At 43.1% G+C, this 19,296-nt stretch overlaps 1 protein-coding gene across 1 annotated transcript in view; it reads right to left on the bottom strand.

Annotated features, from left to right (window-relative positions):
- The window catches only part of LOC104260665 (transmembrane protein 132D), a 264,803-nt gene that overhangs the window by 5,164 nt on the left and 240,343 nt on the right, over positions 1-19,296 (bottom strand). Inside the window, exons 6-7 of the mRNA XM_009816453.2 lie at positions 2,243-2,448; positions 847-1,120 (exon numbers count right to left, since the gene is read on the bottom strand). Of these exons, the coding sequence (XP_009814755.1) occupies positions 847-1,120; positions 2,243-2,448 (480 nt within the window). The remainder of the gene's footprint in view (positions 1-846; positions 1,121-2,242; positions 2,449-19,296) is intronic.

Here is a 19,296-nt window from a genome sequence, read left to right as displayed (position 1 = left end):
TGTAGTACCACTGGATTAATATCTATGTCTCTCTCTCTTTTTTTTTTCTTTTCTTTTCTTCTGGGACCTCATTTTCTAGGCCACTATTTCCCTGCACAGCAGGAAGAACTATATGTGAAAAGCTGCCAATGACATGATGCATAGGTTTAGGTGAGTTACTTCAGAGTGGCGACACTAAGGCACAGCCACATATACAGTGGTATTTATAGGCCCTATTCTTGGCCATGTTGGCTGAAACGATGAAGATAATCTGCACCCCTGGAGAAAATAGCTTAGTTGTCACTAATCAGTCAGTCTCCTAACATCATTCTAGAAGTGCCAATTATTATTATTGCTTTGTACATATTCTGAAATATACCCTAACATTCATATTTTGTTACACACTCCTTGAGCTTTCAAGGCATGCAGGGATTTGATGCCATGGGACTTCTATTCCAGTCTCAGTTCCTCAACCAGCACTAGTTAATTTTTACTTTACCCTTTGGTCTATCAGTGTAGGCTTTGAGAAGACTGAGCTATTTCACCACTTGCATGCGTTGTGATAGCCCATATACTGGCTCCAGGTTCAAAAAAGCCTTAGACAAGAATAATCAGAAACAGCCTTCAAATACAGGTTGGACTAAATTCACTAAAATTGCAATCTACATTACTTTGGGGTGCAAGATAAGAAGAGAAAACCATCTCTTCTGTGTCATCTAGTCCTTGCTGCAATTCTGCTCCATTCAAAAATTCACGGCTCCAATTTCTGTTGCTAATGCAAGAAGCTGCTGTACACCTCATCAGCACCTCAGTTCCCAAGGTGGTGGGTTAATGGAGGAAAAGGAGTAAGTAATTAATTTTCCCTACCTGAATTGTCGTCATTCCAAGCTCCTGCCCAATCAAAACCTGTCCGTCCTGCAGCTTAGCGATTCTTGGCTCCTCCACCTGCATGAAGTCACTCACCAGGTCAGTGATGTCAATCTGCCAGTCAGAACCCAGTAAATAGCTCAGCTGGCCGCCGGGGTCTGAGGCTTCAGCTACAAATTGCGTGAGGACTCGCACCATAGCGTGTTGGTACTGAAGGGCGCAGCCTCTTCCCTTACGTTCATCCTCTTCTTCATCGTCACTGTCCCTGGCTGGTCTGGTAGGACACCAAGAATAAAAAATTAATTTAAACTGGTGCTGGGAGAGCTTGCAGCAGGGGAGCTATTGCTGACATAAGTCTGCAGCCTAGTTGCTGGAACAAGGGGCCTTTGCCCGCTTTCGTTGCTCTGCTGAGGCTGCTTCCTTCAGTGCATTTCTGAAATCAGTCAGATTCCCCCACTTTCATCCTCTTTCCCTTGCTCACAACTGAGACCTCCAGGCTGCCTATGTCTTCAAAGAATCACCAACTGGCCTGCTAGCTTTGCTACCACATTGTCCTCTCCAAATATCTTTCCTTATTTTCCATGTTAAGTCTTTACTTTCAGGACCTTCACACTTTTCTCTTTCTGGATCTTTCCATTAACATCTTTGTGTTGCCATGGAAGTCTCCCCTGTCTGCACCTACATACACATCCCTTTCTGCGTGGCATTCAGGTTGAAATCACATCTCCATCAAAACCCCCATCTCTTTGCTGTGATACGACCAGAAACATGGTGATAAATGATGTCTTCATAGTAGATGGAAATAGCAAGTACCTACTTTACCAATTTGTTCTTCTGGTTCTTAAGAACACTGACAACAGATACAGACAGTCCAGATCTGCCTACATGCATCCTCTGTCCTGTCACTCACATGCCACTGACCTGTGGGCACAGACAGTATCTTTAAAGCCCTAGTGTATCAGTGTCCTGGAACACTGATGAGTGCCACTGGACCCTGCAGTGATATGAAACAAGTATGTACTAATTGCGACCATTAACAATGAATAAATTTACTGGCAGAACCTGTGAACCAGGCTGGAGACTGACCAGCCTTGCAAGAGCTGGTCCTTGTTGGTGTCTTCCTGCTGCCCCATGACTGATCCTGCCTAACTTAATCAGTTGGCTCTTTCCATCTCAATCACCAGCACTATAAAAGGAAATTGATTTCCAATGTAGGATCATGCAACCTGCAGTTTCCATTTCCCTCATACGTCCAGCCTATTGAATAAATATCTGGTGACCTTCAAATTTACACCGGAATTGCATTAAGGCCAAATGAGCATGTTCAGATCCACTGGCCCTGACAGGTCTTTGGCAAGTGCGCAGCCCAGAATGAACATCCTCTAATGAAACCTACCTCTTATTAGAGATGATGGGGACTCTCCACCCCTTGATCTGATTTAGTTCTGTGTCAGAGACCTCTATCTGCAGCGGGAGACGAGGAACCCAGACTGTCATTTCTAAAGGGGCACTCAGATGCTGGTAAGTAAAATTAACTATGACATTCACTTTGCCTTTCATTTCCTTCCCATTGACAAAGACATAGTCACATCTGTCAGAAACCTGAAAAAAGGAGAAAGAAAAAAAAAAAAATTAATGAGTCTCTTCACAAATTGTAAAGTACACCACATGCTGGGAAAGTGAGTGGGAGGAAGAGAAAGGATAGGTTTAAACTAGCTCCAGGTTCAGAAGACAACTAGGAATAACAAGAAAGGTGCCTGGTGTGCCCTTAATAGCCTGTATAATTTGGCATCATTTTAACAGACAGACTCTTTCTTCTATAAACATCTCCAGTATAATCTAAGATAAAAGATGAGCTTCTTTCTGTCCTTAATTCCCACTCCAACACTAGGATAGTCCTAGTATAACGGCACCGAAAGAGGATTCTTCTCTCCCCAAAGCTCAGTCAGACTCTACTATCCTCCTCCTCTACTTTGTGTGCAGCTCGAGGAATACCACACACCTGCAGGGAGGAATATACATAATTGAGCAGGGGACAAATTTTTCTAGTCCACCCCAAACTGGGACAAAGGGTTCTTCAGGAGTCCCGTTACAGGTGCCAGGACATGAGGTGGTCACATCAACCAAAAACTGATCACAGGGAAGAGCTCACTGATGCCCGATGGTGTTCTTTGGGGCTAAACAGCTTCACCTCTGTTGCAAGCCTGATCAAGGTCTTACACAATGTTCTACTCAAGCTAGTCCTGATGTCACTTTATTTATTACCTGCAGCTCTGGACATCAATACTGCTGAGAGTTACTAAATCTCACTCATGCGATTTAGCAGCTATTGCAGGGATCTAGGTGAGCTGACAGGACCTGTTCATTACAGCTAGTTAAAATATATGGGTAAATGTACACGTCAAATAATTTATTAACTACCACTTTACCGTGCTGATGATGTGAAGGAATGATCTATTAAAACCCTGAACTCTTTTCACAATCCATTACCAGCCAGACCTTCTATTCCATTCTGTAGATGTATTTAATATTTCTGACTCCAGAATGCATGGTCTCATCCTCATCTGAATTTAATGCCATTTTCTACTTTTCTGTTTAAATGCTAAATGAATTTATATTGTATTTAAATATCACCAGCTTTTGTAGGATAATTTGCATTCCTAATATTATTATCTTTAAACAACAACAATCCCCCTTACAGACAGATCCATAGCAAATCCATTTCCATCCTTGCTTGTCTGAGCCTAGGTAACGTATCAAAAAAGGTTATCACGCCTCTCGCAATGCCTGTCTTGCAAGCGATGTCTGTTTTAAGGTCAAAATCTTATAGTTGACATTGGTTTCAGCAGGAAAATAAGGAGTTTATTTACAGGCAGAGTTATGTTTTTCGGGATATTCTCCTGTTAGCATGTTTTACACTAGCTCTTAGCGGCTCCTGTGAGGATCCAATCTCATTGTGCTGCACAGCAAAAAAAACCCAGTTGCTGCCAAAAAACCCTCAAAGCACGGGAGTATGCAAGGCAAGGGAAGGACCTTGCAGCAGGCAGCTGAGCACAGATGAGTCCTGGCTCCAGCTGGGGCCTGTGTCACTAATGTAATACCCACTTCACCATAATGCTGATCCAAGCTGGCCTGCGCTGAGGAAGATGAGACTCTGCAAAACTCTGGGAGAAGCTTCATGTGAGCCTGCAGAAATGGCTGTAGGGAAGGCTGGAGGCATAAGCACGTTCCCCATCTGGGAGCAGCATGTCCGGGCAGCAGCAAGAGAGCAGATGTTATTCTTGCATCGTTGCAGAAGGCTCACTAATGTAAGTGTAATATTTTCAGGGTAAGAACGACATCATGCTTCCTACCTGCAACGTCTAATAGCCTGTCCGACAGGCGGGAAGTCAGGAGACCTTCAGGCAGTGCCTGGTACGTCTCCTCCTTCTCCCACCCCATGGGGTACCTTGCTTCTCTAAGTGGAATTTGGCTATTCCTTGCTGGCACTGCACTTATCCCTGTTACCTTTTTGTATTTTAAGTGCTGTTCTCAAACCAGACAACTCTCCTAACGCGCTAAAAAGCTCTGTCTGCTGCTTTTTACCTTTCCTCTTTTCCCTGGGATGCCAGCGAGGAGAAAAAACTGGGCAGAGTCTCAAAGTGCTGATTTCCACCTGAGAGGCAACAGATCAAAGCTGAAGACAAAGTGGCCCCAAGGAAAACATTCAGCCCGGGAGCTGATTGCCCTGAGGTCCTTCACTTGTCTTTGTGCACTGCAGGTTGGACAACACAAGTCAACCACCCCAAGACAAGGATTTTCTGTAGCAGAGCATGGGGCCAGGTAATAGCTTTCAGCACGACTCCCTCACCACCTCTGCTTCCAGCTAGCAACACCTCATGTTCGTGAATCTTAGCTAATTAACGTATTAGGCAATTAAATGTCCCCATGGGTGATCAACCTAGGGCTGAAACCATTTCTCAGTGATTTAAGGTAACAGGTAAACTTCTGTGACTTGCAGCACAGAAATCACAGTTGAGGGATGTTTCCAAACCACCGCAGTGTCCTCTGCAGAGCAGAGTGCTGAGCTGCTGGAGCCCTGCTCCCCAGGAGACCTCTCCTGCCCCCCTGCACGTCCTCTGCTCCGCACTTGCAACAGGGCTTCTAGCTGGGAACCTGCCAAACATCCTTCCACCGGAGGGCTGGAACAAGGCTGAGACTCTCCCAGGCAATAGAGGTAACTGCTGAATTGTGCTAGTAAGAGATGGGAATCAGATTCTCAAATTTTAAATTCATTAATGCTCAAGCAATAGCAAGAGACAGAAAATTTGGCAGCTAAACAGACTTCAGTTCCAACTTTATCAGGGGTTATTAGAGAGAGTTAAAAAAAGAATCCAACCCTAAAAAACTACTATATGAATGACTAAATAAATACCATGACCTTGTGCTTTCAAGACTATGATTTATAAAACAAACTGATGGTCAGGAAAAGAATGACTAGGCTTGGGATACCCGCCTTCTCCTGTTTCCCTTTCTGTAAGTGAAGACGGCAACAACTATGAGCTCATTCAGTTCCCAGCCAGCCCTTCACCGTTTGAATGAATAAGCATCACTGTTCTGCTGCAGTTTGCATGCAGTCCTAACAGAGCAACATCAAAACATGGTGCAAAGTACAGTACATTTTCATAAATCAGGCCAGGACATTCAGAAACAGGTCATCAATAGAAAGGCAGATTAGCCATGCCTGTGTTACTGCAGACACATCCGAACCATTCATCTTCCAGCACAAGAGACAGACTAAAAAGATGTAGAGAAAGAAGAAAAATCAAGCTTCTCTGTCTCTTTTGAGACTGAGTTTTCTAAGCTGTCTGTTGGAAATGAGTGACTATTTTGTGAAATGAGTTTGATGGGACTCAGCTGAGCCTCTGCAGGACATGAGCGAAGAGCCGTCAAACGCAGCTCAGCAGCCGGCAGCCTCCGGGCAGTCCCCGCGGCTGACACAGGCGGAGGGAGCGACCGGGTCCCCCCTCGCACGGCTTCTCCACGGTAATGTTGATGGGGACAGCACAGAGAAGCTTCTGCTGCCACTGCCTTTTCTGAACCTGCATGTCTCCTTTTCAAACTGTAATGGATTTCAATTCCTCAGTCTGTCAAGCAGCTCCTTTTCTTTAGCGTTAATTCATATAAACAGCCTTTAACTACCAATGCTCCTTCCTGTACTACAGTTCTTGCCTTACACGCCTCGCCACACACAAGAGAAATAGCTGTGGTTCAAGTTTATTAAATGCATGAATGGAGCGACTGCACATACCCTCGGATACGTGTGCGTGAGTGTGCGAACGAGAAGGTCTGTACTAAATCAACAAACAGCTTCCTGACTGTTAGTTAGTAAGGGAATGATGAGGTCGCAAAAGCTTTGTCCCAAAGCAGATAGATTTCAGAAAACTATTAAACACATTATAAAATGCAATAGGACCCATAAAGGGGCTGGAGCAAGGTGAGCAATTTGCAGGGAAAACCAATTTGTTGTATTTCCAAAATCCGGGGACTCCCACCCATATCTCTTTTTCCTTTCCTCCTGCCTTTGAGTTTTGCTATCTCAGGGATGGTGACTCCAGTTGTCAGTAAAGGTGACAAGGGCTCAAGAGAGAAAGAGAAGATTTTCTTTTACTGCTAATGTACTGCTGGAATACATCTCTGTGTTGTGGCCACTGTAATTCAAGGACATTATAATGCCATTAAACCCTTCTGGTGCTGTGCTCCCTTGCTAAAGCCTTTCTGGGCTTTGTGTCACAGGAGCTTTTCACACAACTACGCTGAGCTGCCTTCCATTAATTAAGGGAGGCTGTACTTAGTGCTCACAAGATGCTCCAGAAATTCTCTCAATACAGGGGACTTTCATCTCTTGAGGGAACTGGAGTTTGAATGGCTTTTTTGGGCGTGAACTTGGTAGGTTATAAAAGTGCTTTGGGTTTCGTTTCGCCCCTGCAGCTCCACCTCTCTTTCTTACATCGGTGAACAACTAAGACAGCTTCCTCTGAGCCACACATATCTAATCTCCGTGCGCCAGGGCAGCAGAGGTCAGAGGTCCCTTATTGCCAGCACAGCACAGAATTAGAAATTAGATTTCTAAGTGCGCCATGTACATACCAAACACGTGGCTTCTGGCAAGCTGGATGTCGAGTTCAATCACCAGTGCTACAAAATGTGCAGAGTGGAATATTTCAAATGTGCTCAGCATTGCATTTCATTTAAACCCCCAGTCCTATTGTCAGAAATGGGAACAGAGTTAAGGGACTGCTGCTTCCTGCCACAGAATCCTCACTGTAAACATGCATTCCTCAGCCCCACGTACAGCTCTGTACATTGGGTGCCCCAAACCTCTGCCCAAAATTCAGCTGGTAGCCTTGCAACTGTGAAAGTGATGCTGCTGTGTCACTTTAACACAGGACTGTTTCCTTGGCGAACAAATACTGACCAGAAAAGGAGGGGGATATTGTGGGTCCAAGGCACTTCTTTTTTATGTTTACTTTAAAAGCCTGTTTGTGTTATTTGAAAAGAAGTCAGCACTCTCCTTCAAAACACCCCATATTCTGTATGCTCTTCAGGTGTGATCACAAGCAAGGGAAATCAGTTTTTATTAATTTCTCTTATTGTGTTTCACAGTTTGCAAGACTCTCTGTGGAAGAAAACACTAAGCCCTTTGAAGCCTTGTAGCAGCAGGACTTCAGCCAGCCTGGGAGAAACACGGATAGAAGCAATAAGGCCCCTCACAAATCATACGTGATCCCTATTACACTAACCTCCTGCATCCAGTTCTCCAGTGAAAAGGGTTCCCATCCCTTTCCGAAAAGGATTTCACTGCTTTTCCCATTAGCCTTTTGCAGAAGCTGTCTATGGCGGACACAAATTTGTGTGGCTGACTGTTCCTTTGGTCCCATAAACTCCGTGCTAGATTTGGGCTGAAGAGAATCCAAAGATCTAATGGGAGGGAGGGAAAGGGGAATGTACATTATAATTCCCAGAAGAGGTACCCAGCATTTCACTGTTAGCTCTCAGAAGTAGCTGTAACAGTCTGTCCCCACCTCATTATCATTATTAAATTCCCACGGGATAACAGTAAAACCCTCACAGGAAACTGCTTTTCTGCTACAGTAATTCTGTTGGAACACTTACGAAGTCACAGCTAATAAGTCTTTGAAAATAAGATGTACCTAGAGCAGTTCTGGTTTAGACATTTCAAGGGTAGACAATTACGAAAGTAAGTCACTGATATTTCCACATAAAATCTGTGTTTTGGAAACACTCTGGGACACTGTCCCCGATCCATGCTTCTGTAAGTGATCCTTCCCCCATACAAGCACTCTCCATTTATAATACATACTTCAAACACAGCCCTGCCACCTTTGCAAGCTCATGGGATCTCTTCTCATTTAGCACTGCACACATTTGCCTTGGTCTGCCCGCATAAATGGCGATATTCAGTAACGTAAGGTATGTTAATGAGTCCTGCCTAAATCATCGCTGTCAGAAGAAGAATGGGGGAGTCTCTTATAACCATTAAAAATGAATGAGGAGGGAAATAAATAAGCAAAAGCAGCTCATTTGAGCTATAAAAGACTCCAGAACACAAGCTGTGTACCAAGGTACAAAAGGATGAGGCCATTATTAGCTCTGTAAGTCACTTATAAATGACTCGGGGGAGGCGGAGTCACCTTTAATCACCCGCGCTTAACCTGTGGTGTTGGGAGTGAGATTCGTTACTGTGATAACTGAATCCAGCCTGAAATTATTCAAGGCAGAGATAAATGACTATAACGAAGAAGCAGCACCGGGGTAGATGAGCCCTAAGCCCACTATATGTCTAGAGAAGGGACCTGTCCCAGCCTGGGGTTCTGTGAGGACCCTGAGGGTAAGAAAGGACTGTCCTCAGATCTGATGGCAGCAGCAGATCTGTTAATCACCCTGGATGCTGCTGGAGTTAGGAACAACCACTGAACAGCTGCTCATGAGCAATAATTAAAGCACCTCCTGTGCTGCAGAGAAGAGAAAGAGGTTGGTTTTTTTTCCAGAAAGAAACAGTAACGGCAAATGGGTATCACATCAAGTTTAGGGATGCTCTTCCTGTTCCTCAGTTACTCAGAGACTCGCACGTTCAGCAGGGTTAACGTCCCAAGCCAGGCTGCTCTACAGCTGCCGAAAGAAGAATGACTTGGCTTGAACCCTGGCAATTGGATTCCAGACAGATTTTAAATCTAGCATCACCTTGACAGCTTTCCCCATTTGGGGGGATTTACACTGCATAAGGTCTGTGAGTATTGGAATATCTGCCAAAATCTGAAAATACCCTTTCAAAGTTGGTAAATGATGAGCTGTGTTCACAGGGCTTCATACCTCATCATTCCTTTATATCTGGTTCTCCGCTCTGTGCAGTGAGGTTGTGCCTTTTTCAGAGGAGGTGCCAAGTGACACATCTGAGCTCTGCAGATTCGGAAAAACCAGAGGGTTCTCGGAGCTTTGAAGGTCCACACCTTCAAAGTGTCCACACTTTTCTGCAGTGGTTTTCCTATTGATACCAAAAAATACTGCAATCCACAACTTTATCTGCTTTTTTACCCAGAGACAAACATCTTCCTTAGTTTCTAAGGGTCTTAAGAACTTGTTCCCTGCCAGGCATCTCTGTAGTATCATGATAGAAGCACACCTAGCACTGCTCCAGAGGATGTTCAGCAATAAATCGATACTAGCAGATACCTGTGCAAATGAAAAACGTTTTTTACTGCACTAATCCACCCAAAGCACATTATAGAGCATATTGATTAAGAGAACTCTGATACCAATTAATTTCTAAGAAATTTTTTAGTTTGTTCTACAGCTTTGTGGCAAACATCAATATATTATCCTCAGCAAAATATACCTGAGTGAAATATGCAATGGCACATTTTAAAATTCTGGGCAAACATCCAATTCTAGCTGCAAGTTTAATACTTCTGTTATGAACGTTATGGATCTGACACAATGTTTGCAGTGCGTTGGTGTAACTAACTGGAAAATCCCCTCATTAAAAGTCTCTCCTCAGGAATCACCTTTTGGTTTTTTAAATCAAGATTTGACGTGTAAGATTTCGATGGATTTTTCCCTTCAATGTTGCTTTTGCACCCATTTCCACTACTAAGAACAGTCAAATGTATCTCTATGCAGTGGATTTGCACAGAATCTATACGTTTTTCAAGGGCAGAGTGAGAGAAGAGCTGGTGACACACAGTCACCCGCGGACACATTGTGAAACCCCCAGACACACCGTCCTCACCCCTGATTCAGTATCTGCAGTCTGTAAAGCGCTTCTTCCTTGTCCCCGCTGAGCCACTGTGCTCAGGACGGCCAGGAGCCACCCGAGGGTGACGTGTTTCCGGGGCTGAGCAGCCCCTTTCCCACGGGACTGGCAGTGGAGCTGCCTGGAGGATGGATGCTTCATACCAGGAGGGCTTTCAGGACACCTACATTTGGTTTCATTTTTGGGTCATGAAATTCGGTTTCATTTCGATTTCAAATGATTAAAATTATGTAAAAATACTGTCACATGAAGGAAAAAGTTATTTTAAAATGAAAAATCAAAACATTTCATTTTGGAAATGTCAAAACAAGATGTTTCTTTGACACAACGGGAACCTGCTAACGTCCTTTTCTTCCTTTTTCTGTCAGAGATGAAATTCCAGAGAAATTAGCATAATTTCATGAAGCTGTTTTATAGAACTACAAATTCTGACAGAATATATTCTGCCAAATTTTCCCCGATAAACCGTAATCAACTGAGGCCACAAATCAAAACAAAACCATCACAATGAAACTCTGCTCAATTAAAATCCAATCACATGAAATCTGGAGTACCTTTAGCGCAATGAATAGTGCTATTCTCATTTGCAGGAAGGAATGTAAAGGCACAGAACAACCTTTCCGAAAGCCTGGGATTCATTCCCAATTCCATCACACGCTTAGTAGATGACTGTGTAATTTATTGAGATCCATACTCTCAAGGATATTGAAGTGTTAACTCCCACTGAACTCAAGGGGAGCTTGGTGATTAAATCCCTTTAAGAATCTGGGTTTTAATCTCCCTTTGATGTATTTGTAAAATGAGGATACCATCCCCTTGTTTTACAGGGATTTTGCAAAGCTTAATCTATAAGGAACAAGAAAGAGCTCAGGTGCTAGGGTTACACAAGTACATCTTTCTGTTGCTTAAAATTTATCTGTAGTTAGAGGACAGTCCTTCACTTTTTCCCCCCGCACCAGCAGTCCGTCACAGCCACACCGAGGACACGATACAGTTCTGTGGGACGTGGCGTAGGGTGAAACTGTGTCCCTGGCAAGCAGGCAATGGGAAGAGAAATCAAATGGCTTCATTCACTCCTGCTGTTCTCCACTCCTTTTGCTGCTATGGCCATCCCTCATTTGCTGTTGGCTAGGCTGCAATCCCTGCTTTCCAGCTGGAAAAGGAAGGTGGTGACTTCCTGCCCACCTGCTGCTCTTGATATTCAGTGAGCGGCGATCCTGCCAGCACAGGATAAGCAAAAGAATGAGACGGCTTCAGTGTCTGCTCCTCTAAATCAGCAGGACACGGGAATGTCAGCACTGTCACGTAGGAGAGCTTTCGACAGGCAAGTACTGTCTGACAACTAGCCAGAGAGCTGCTGGACTCAGCCCACCACCTCGTGCTTTAGATTTTAGAAGCCACAACTGTTTGTAATGAATGTGACAACACTTTCTTGCCTATGTTAATTAAGTTCCATCTTCCTATTTCTCTCTTGATCTGAAAACCACATGCACTCACTACAGTCATCCAAGTAAAGTGGGAGAAGAATGATAAACACATCCAGTACCCCAAGCTTTTTATTACTAAACTGAGAACGGCATTTCTCCCCTCCTTCCAGTAAAGCTTAAAGAGGAGTAATGACAATAGAACAACTTCGCTTCACACTCATGAGAAGAGACGAGACACAGGCTGCTTGTTCGTCTCCGGGTAATAAATACCTGACTTCCAAGTGAAGCAGAGCTGATGAAAAATGTGACAAATTGGATGGGCTAAAGACTAAAACCACGCTGTAAAGGGGATGGTTGGTCTTCTATGCTGGGGAGAGGAAGATAATCGAGATGCACACAGCCTGAAATAGCCTGTTCTAAGGGCTGCCCATACGGTATGCGAGACCGCCCTCTCCTTTGGGAGCAGCTGAGAGGAAAATGGGCAGAAATGTGGGCAATACAGATCTGACTGAACATACAGGAAGGCAAAGCATTTCAAATAACTCCCATATTCTCCCAGGGCAGCTGAGGGACCTTAGGAGATGCTGAATCTCCCCAAATGCAAAAAGGGCAAGCAAAGGAGCACTGGCAGTGCCGGTGCGGGGCAATCCCACTGCTGCCTGGCTCTCCCAGCAGGCTGGGGCTGGAGCACTCCCGACAGCACACCAACACATTGAGTCAGGCCCAGACTGTGAAACTAAACAACCGACAGCATTAACTTGCGGTCAGTAACTTTGATTTTGTCTATAGTTATCACAACAATAAAACTAAGTGTGCAAAACATCTAATTGGTATATCCAGGATACTTCATACTCCCCTTGCCTGTAGGAAACTAAAATCTCTGCCAACTCCTTTCTGTTCCACAGGCGATCCAGCATACAATTCAGCTGAAGGCATCCAATTTTTTTTCACTGTATTTCTTTCATTCACAAATGGCCAAAAAAATTTCTATTGGCTACCATAATACTTATTGATTTTACACTGCTTTGTACTATATTAAGCAACAAATCTATATTTGGATGAATTTACCAGGTATGTGCTTTATGCCCTCATATGCTGACCACAGAAAGTATGCGTGTCATTCGCAGTTGCCTGCTAGAACAACAAACATATAGCTGGAAGATGAATGCTAAAAGAAATGTTTTACTTGAATGCTGGTTGTTCTATACAAAAGCAAAAGGTCCTTTTAAAAAAAGATTTCCCCACATGGAAAAGAGATTTCTCATCTGTGCCACCCAGGGAGAGCACAGCCTCCCAAAATGTCCCTTCTTTTTGCAGCAAGCTGTGAGCTTGTCGTCCCACAGAGACCAAGGCTCCTCCTTGTCTCATAAGCTGGAGATGTGCTGGTAGAACAGCTGGGCTATAACACCAACTGTTTACTACATCTTTCCTAACTGGGGAAATTTTTCTTACATACACGCTCAAGTCCTTGGTTAGTCCCAAACGAACACCTCTCTGAACCCTCCCTCCCTGTTTGGGGTGAGTGCACCAGGGATCCACCACGGAGGATCCCACATCCTGCTTTGCTGGGCCCTGCAACAGGTTACTCCTCAGGGAGGCATGGTTTGTCTGCAATGTGGAGATCATTCCCCTTCGATAATCACCAAATCCAAACACTTCTTCCTCCTAAAAATGTTTCTTTAACATATTGTAGCAGCACTTCATAGTCACAGAGGAGATGAGACCCCCAATACCCAGCTAGTGATGTTCCCTTCACAAGGCTCTTATGACATCTAACCAAGGCAGGAAAACAGACTTTTATTTACTGTTTGAGGTAAAGAGCTGAATCACACAGAGATCAAACCACATGCCTAAGGCTTCACAGAACATTTGTGATCCAGCCAAGAAATGAATCCGAAAATCCCAGGGCTCTCCTACCACAGTGCCCTGTTATTCAAAGCCAGGGCAGACCCTGGTCTCGCACCCAGGAGTTCCCTCGAACCCCACTCCCTGTGGGAGCACCATGCTATTGCTGTTGGCACACACACTGCTGCCACCTTCACGGCTTCTTGTGGCTTCAGTAGCCATGGCAGCTTTTTTTTTGGAGGGTGATACCCATGCAGTATAAGCACACAGGCAGATGTAGGGATTGGACTGTCTGAATCTCTGCAATATTTGCATAGTACAGTATTTCCAGTGGCTATGTTGAGTGTTCTTTTTTGGCACTGCCATCACATATATTACAATTATGTTAACAAGCCTGTCTTTCTAAAGAACTCCTGGTTTTTTCTTCATTGCCCTGAGACACACTTCCAGTCATTTCTCATCTATCCTTACCAGGTCATTTTTGATATATTGTAGCCGTGCAAAGGAGAGCTTTACTTTACGAGCAAATTCAAATGACTATTGCATATATGCTGCTCTTGAAGGTGTAGGTGAGATGGAAGTGAAGCATGCATGATGTGCTGAGTAGCGTGCATTGCAGCTCCTCCGCACGGCCTGCTGCACAGACAGTGTAAGATCCCACGACTAGGCAAGCTATGTGATTTAGCTCCCCTATTTCAGATTGAGCTCCTAATTCAGGAGGTCCCTAGCGCAATTCTCAAAGTGTCAGCCAAGATGACAGTTGTTACAAATAGGTCTTTTAAACAACCCCTGAAAAGAAATCCCTACCTCTCCAGATGACTAGTTTCTGCCCTGAAATGTGAGCACTAAAGGCCACTGAAAGTCACTGTCCACCTACAAAAAATTCATACTGTATTCTGAGATTTGTATCTGTTACTCAGAACTGAGAACACAGTATGATTCAACACTGCCTCCAATTAAATTTATTTTTTCTCTGTTAGAAAAAATAAGATTGTCTTTTAAAGGGTTTTCATAATTGTATGGAAAATTACTAGAAAACTAAAAAAATTAATAAAATATAAATATTCTTTTGCATCAACTGATGCAAAAGTAATTTTCACCCTTATTATGGCTTTAAGCATGACTGATATGAAACTTGCCTTTGGTTCGGTCCAGTAAAGAGAGAGAAATAGAAAAGCCAGCTTAAAATACATTTTCTTTAAGGCTATAAGAGAAATGTAAATCCTTATAGACCATTTTTGACTTCTAAACTAGTTAGAAAAAGGCACTGGGCTGATACATTCTCTGCCTCCTTGTAATCACTCATCTTTCATCTCCATCACTGCATTGCAGACTGGAAGCATTGCTATTTTTTTGACAACATTCTCATTTTTCCAGCTTCCAAGAAATCTCTAGACAGGGATTGTCAGTTCTAATTATGCAGCTCGTGCTGCAGCGACAGGTGGTTACCAAAGACTCAAAAATGACACTTTGACTTTTGCAAATGGATTACAAAGTTTGGCCCTGTTCTTGACAAAAACAACCATAAAGGAGGGAAGACAGGAGGGTGGTGAAGTCACATGGAACTGGGAAGACCTGGTTATGTTGGCTTCTCTGCCAAGCCTTCCCGAACGCATGTGTGCAAGGTGCACCTGGGCTGACTATGGACATGCCAATCCTCAAGCTGGTAGATCTACAACATATCTACAACAAACAGAAATTTACAACATATCTAACCAGTTGAGCACTAAAAGCAATAGAGTTATGTATGTGTGGTGCTATGCCCACATAAATTAGCTCCATACCTTCCTCCATAGAGTACAGCATTAGGTAGACTCACTAGCTTGGGCGTCTCTGTGCCATAGACCATGGCATACCACAAACATCACAGGCATGTCACATCTCTAGCCCTCCAGCAACAAATTGGATTGGATGCCTAAGGATCCAGTCTTTAGTAGAGCCATTGTCCATCCATTAAGTGGAGACAATAGCACTTTCTACTTCACAGGACAACCTTAATGTTTGGAGCATTAAGGATGCAATATTTCTGCCCAAGGATTTCATCCAATCCTCAGACTTTTCTCTGACTCTGGTAAGCTTTGATCCTATCCTAAAGGACCAGCACTTCTGCCCTCAAACAAGAAGTGTCCTGCTCTTCTAATTTCTTCCCAAAGAAGAAATTGGGATTATACATTATACAATTATGGGTTATACATAAATTTTAATTAGGGACACCACTGAGAACTGATCTGACCTAAGCCAAGTATGAGACCAGACCTCCACAGACTTAAAGGAGGTGAAAGCCGCACAGAAGTGAATGAAAAGACCCTGCAGTGAGAAGAGAATGCCAAGATGAAAGGAGAGGAGTTTGAACTCTTCAGTGCTCTCAGACTTCAGTATCCCAAAAGCACAGATCTGCAGGCATCTCCTTGAGTTACACCATGTCTCAGCTGGTACATAATAGAACAATGACCAAATGCTGCTGAAGTTACTTGTGCAACTTAGACAACATCCTGAGCAAGGGCATTGCATTTCAGTCACTCCAACACAGGGAAAAGGAGATGAAATATGCTTAGCAATGGCAGGCTTTAGAAGTTAGAGCTACAAGGACAGAGATTTCCATCTTGGTAATGGGATGACTTCAAAGAGTCTTAAAGATTCAGTCCTTTTTCTGATAACGAGTTCGCACAGGCAAAGTCTAGTTCTATTCCTCTGGCAAGTATTCAGATATCCAACATCACTACTTAAAATAAAAAGGAAAAGACTGTTACAATATACATACACTCATGCATGCATGCCAGGCTCCCGAAAGTTGGCCAACACCTTGCAGTGACTGAAGAAAAATAATGCAACAGCAAAGCACGAAAAATTTCTCAGAGACCTATGCCTTTTTAAGCCAAAAATCACTTGCAGAGAAGCATATATAAGCAGGATTGTGCTCCATCAGCAAAGCAGCAGCCATAATACACAAGTGCCAGATGAAAGCTGGCATCAGCCAACATGGACAGGCTGAAATGCCAGAGGATGTTTTCCAAACTACACTCTCAGTAAAAGTGACTGCAAAGTTTGTATTGAAACGGAGAGAGCATCCTTCCCCACTAGAGTTGTGGGCTAGGATGCCCAGCAATGAGGGGATTTCTGTCCTCATTTGACCCACTAACACAACCTTCTCTTTCTCCAGTTGCCTATTTCTGGACAACTGAAGAGAAATGAGTTTCCACGCTGGACTGCAAAATGGTATATGGCTGTGAGCTCGTCACCCCTCACATTAGTAAGTTGTGACACACAAAGGTCAGACTGTGACCATGTTTGCATGAGTTGCAGCAGATTGTCATGGCTGGAGGGCTCGCTGCCTGATACACTTGTTTTTAACAAACTCCTCTCTGCAGCTTGCTTGTTATCAACCAACCTCCAGGCAGGGCTGTCTGTCCTTTTCCCCTCTGCTAGGTACGTGCTCTCTTTGCACTCATTTAAGGAAGATGTCAAGCTCATAATGCCTATAGGTTTCCTTTTAATGGGGAAACAGCAATGAACCAAGGGGTGGGTGCATGTGTGCGTGCACGTGCGCACATGCACATGTACACAAGGCCGAAGCTGGGAACAGGACAATAGTGATCCTGGCATTCCCAAGTATTCAACAGACTGCGTAGCAGTGCTGTTTCCATCAGGCTTAAAGGAAAATATCATCATCATTCTAACATGCCTCCCACCATCTGCAAACACCGCTGCTACTAATGCTTACCTTTCATTTTACATCTCTCAACAAGCCCCTTGCGGTGGTGCTGAGCTTAAACCCAGGCTCCTCCAGCATCTCTCTGGGGACAGAAATAATCCAAAACCACTTGCTCCCCACCGTGAACAAAGGTCATTATTTTGACAAATTAGTTAAATCTCTCTCAGTCAGCAACAATGACCCTGAATTATTCAGCATGCATCTGTCTTTTCCCCTTACAAAAATGGCCTGTAAAGCAATAAGTGTATTTCACTCGAACCACTTCTTTAAAGATGTAAGACAGTTTGGGTTTACTCCAATGCCCCTTGAAGTCAATGGGAGCCTTTCATTTAATTTTCATTTAATTAATTTCATTAAATTTGCAGATGATGCCAAGCTGGGAGGGGTTTTAAGTGCTTTGGAGAACAGGATTAGAATTCAAAATGATCTTGATAGTGTAGAAAATTGTCTGAAATAAATAGATGCAATTCAGGAAAGGTAAGAGCAAAGTATAAATTTGGATTAAAACAATCAAATACAGGATGGGGAAAGATTGGCCTGGTGACAGCAGTGAAGAAAAGGATCTGAACTAGAGAGGAACAGAAACTCTCCAACTCTAGGGATCACTGAGGACTGGAACATGACAGAATTACCATCTGCAGTAATTTTTAAGATCTGCTTAGACAAATGACTGTCAGGAATGTTTTTCCTAGCTGGACATGTTGTTCCTTTCAGCTCAGTTTGAAGATTTCAGTGATTTTTAAGCCATATATCCAGATATGTGATGTACAACTTCTTGTTTCTGTTGTCCATGCATACTACCTACCTGAAATGCGGGTTTTCTGGGTAAAAAGGGAGGCAAGTATTTCATCTTTGTTCCTCAGGTTCAATACTGATCACAAAAGCAAAAGCACATCTTGTACTAGAAAATGTATTTTGCACACTAACAGACAGAACAATGCAACTCATGTGAAAGCTACTACTTAAAGCTCTTCTGAACTTCTAGACAGAAGACAAAAGCAGACTGCAGCGTTCAGCACCCTTTCAATGACCTGGAGTGAACTGAAGTCTTTGTAGCAACAGAATTTATGTTGCTAGAATGCAATTAAATAAGTCTGCAGTGCACAAAGTAAATGTTATTTCGTACTTTCTTCTCTCCTTATAAGATGTGATAAAATGCTAAATATGTTATTCTCACCTGTGTTTATATCAATAATGGTGATAACTTACATTACTTCATGAAGCGTTCTGATGAGCAAGACAAGCCATTGCCTGAAAATTGATTGCATTTCATTAAATCAAGAAAATTTAAGGAAAAAGCGTATTAAAACGATGGGAGCAGAGGCATCCTATTTTCCTCATACACTTAAACAAAGCCCTGATTTAGGACCGGTTAAATTACTATGGATCAATATTGTTTCATTTCCATGTCTCTTTCTTTGCACAGTCTAATAAAATAACAACAACAATGGTCATGATGATGAACATTTTATATTCGAACTATTCCTATTATCTAATAGTGTCTCAGCATTTTGCAAAAAAATCTCCCAACAACACTTTGTAAAGCACATCATAGTGAAGTCTCAGTGTTTAGGACACAAGTGTGTGTCTGTGTGTGCATTTTTTCATAGAAATACTTATTTATATAGTATAGATATATATATCGCGCAAATGAAGGAATGAAATGTTTACGTAGCTTCCCCATGGTCACAAAGTGCTGGGGAATGCTATCTGCAAATGCCATCTGGGGCTAGAAATGAAGCCTCATTACTCTAAGGTTTGAGAATAATCAACCAAACCATGAAAATAGCTGTACTTAGCATAAACAGGAAAGCCAGGCCAGAAACTATTTCCTCTCGCAGGCATATTCTAGAAAAATTTATGAAACAAAAACCACACTCATGGAATGGATAGAAGTCCAGGTGAGGACTGAAGAGACACAATTTCTATTTCATCTCTGCCATTTGACCTCATAAAAGGTTTTGTTTTCTGCTCATTTTGTTCACTCCTTAATGTTTTATTCATAGCTGTTCAGATTGTCACAGGACAGTCTCTGATACGGAACTGCAGTTCCTGGTCATTGAGACTCAGTGCTGATGGGAGATGTAGGTGCTATCATAATAAAAATACAAATGTACTGAGACAGTAATAAACACGGTAAGAGCAAATGTCTG

This window comes from Gavia stellata, chromosome 21 (assembly GCF_030936135.1).
Source record: "Gavia stellata isolate bGavSte3 chromosome 21, bGavSte3.hap2, whole genome shotgun sequence".
NCBI classification, from domain to species: Eukaryota; Metazoa; Chordata; class Aves; order Gaviiformes; family Gaviidae; genus Gavia; species Gavia stellata.
This window is presented reverse-complemented; position numbering and strand designations above follow the sequence as displayed.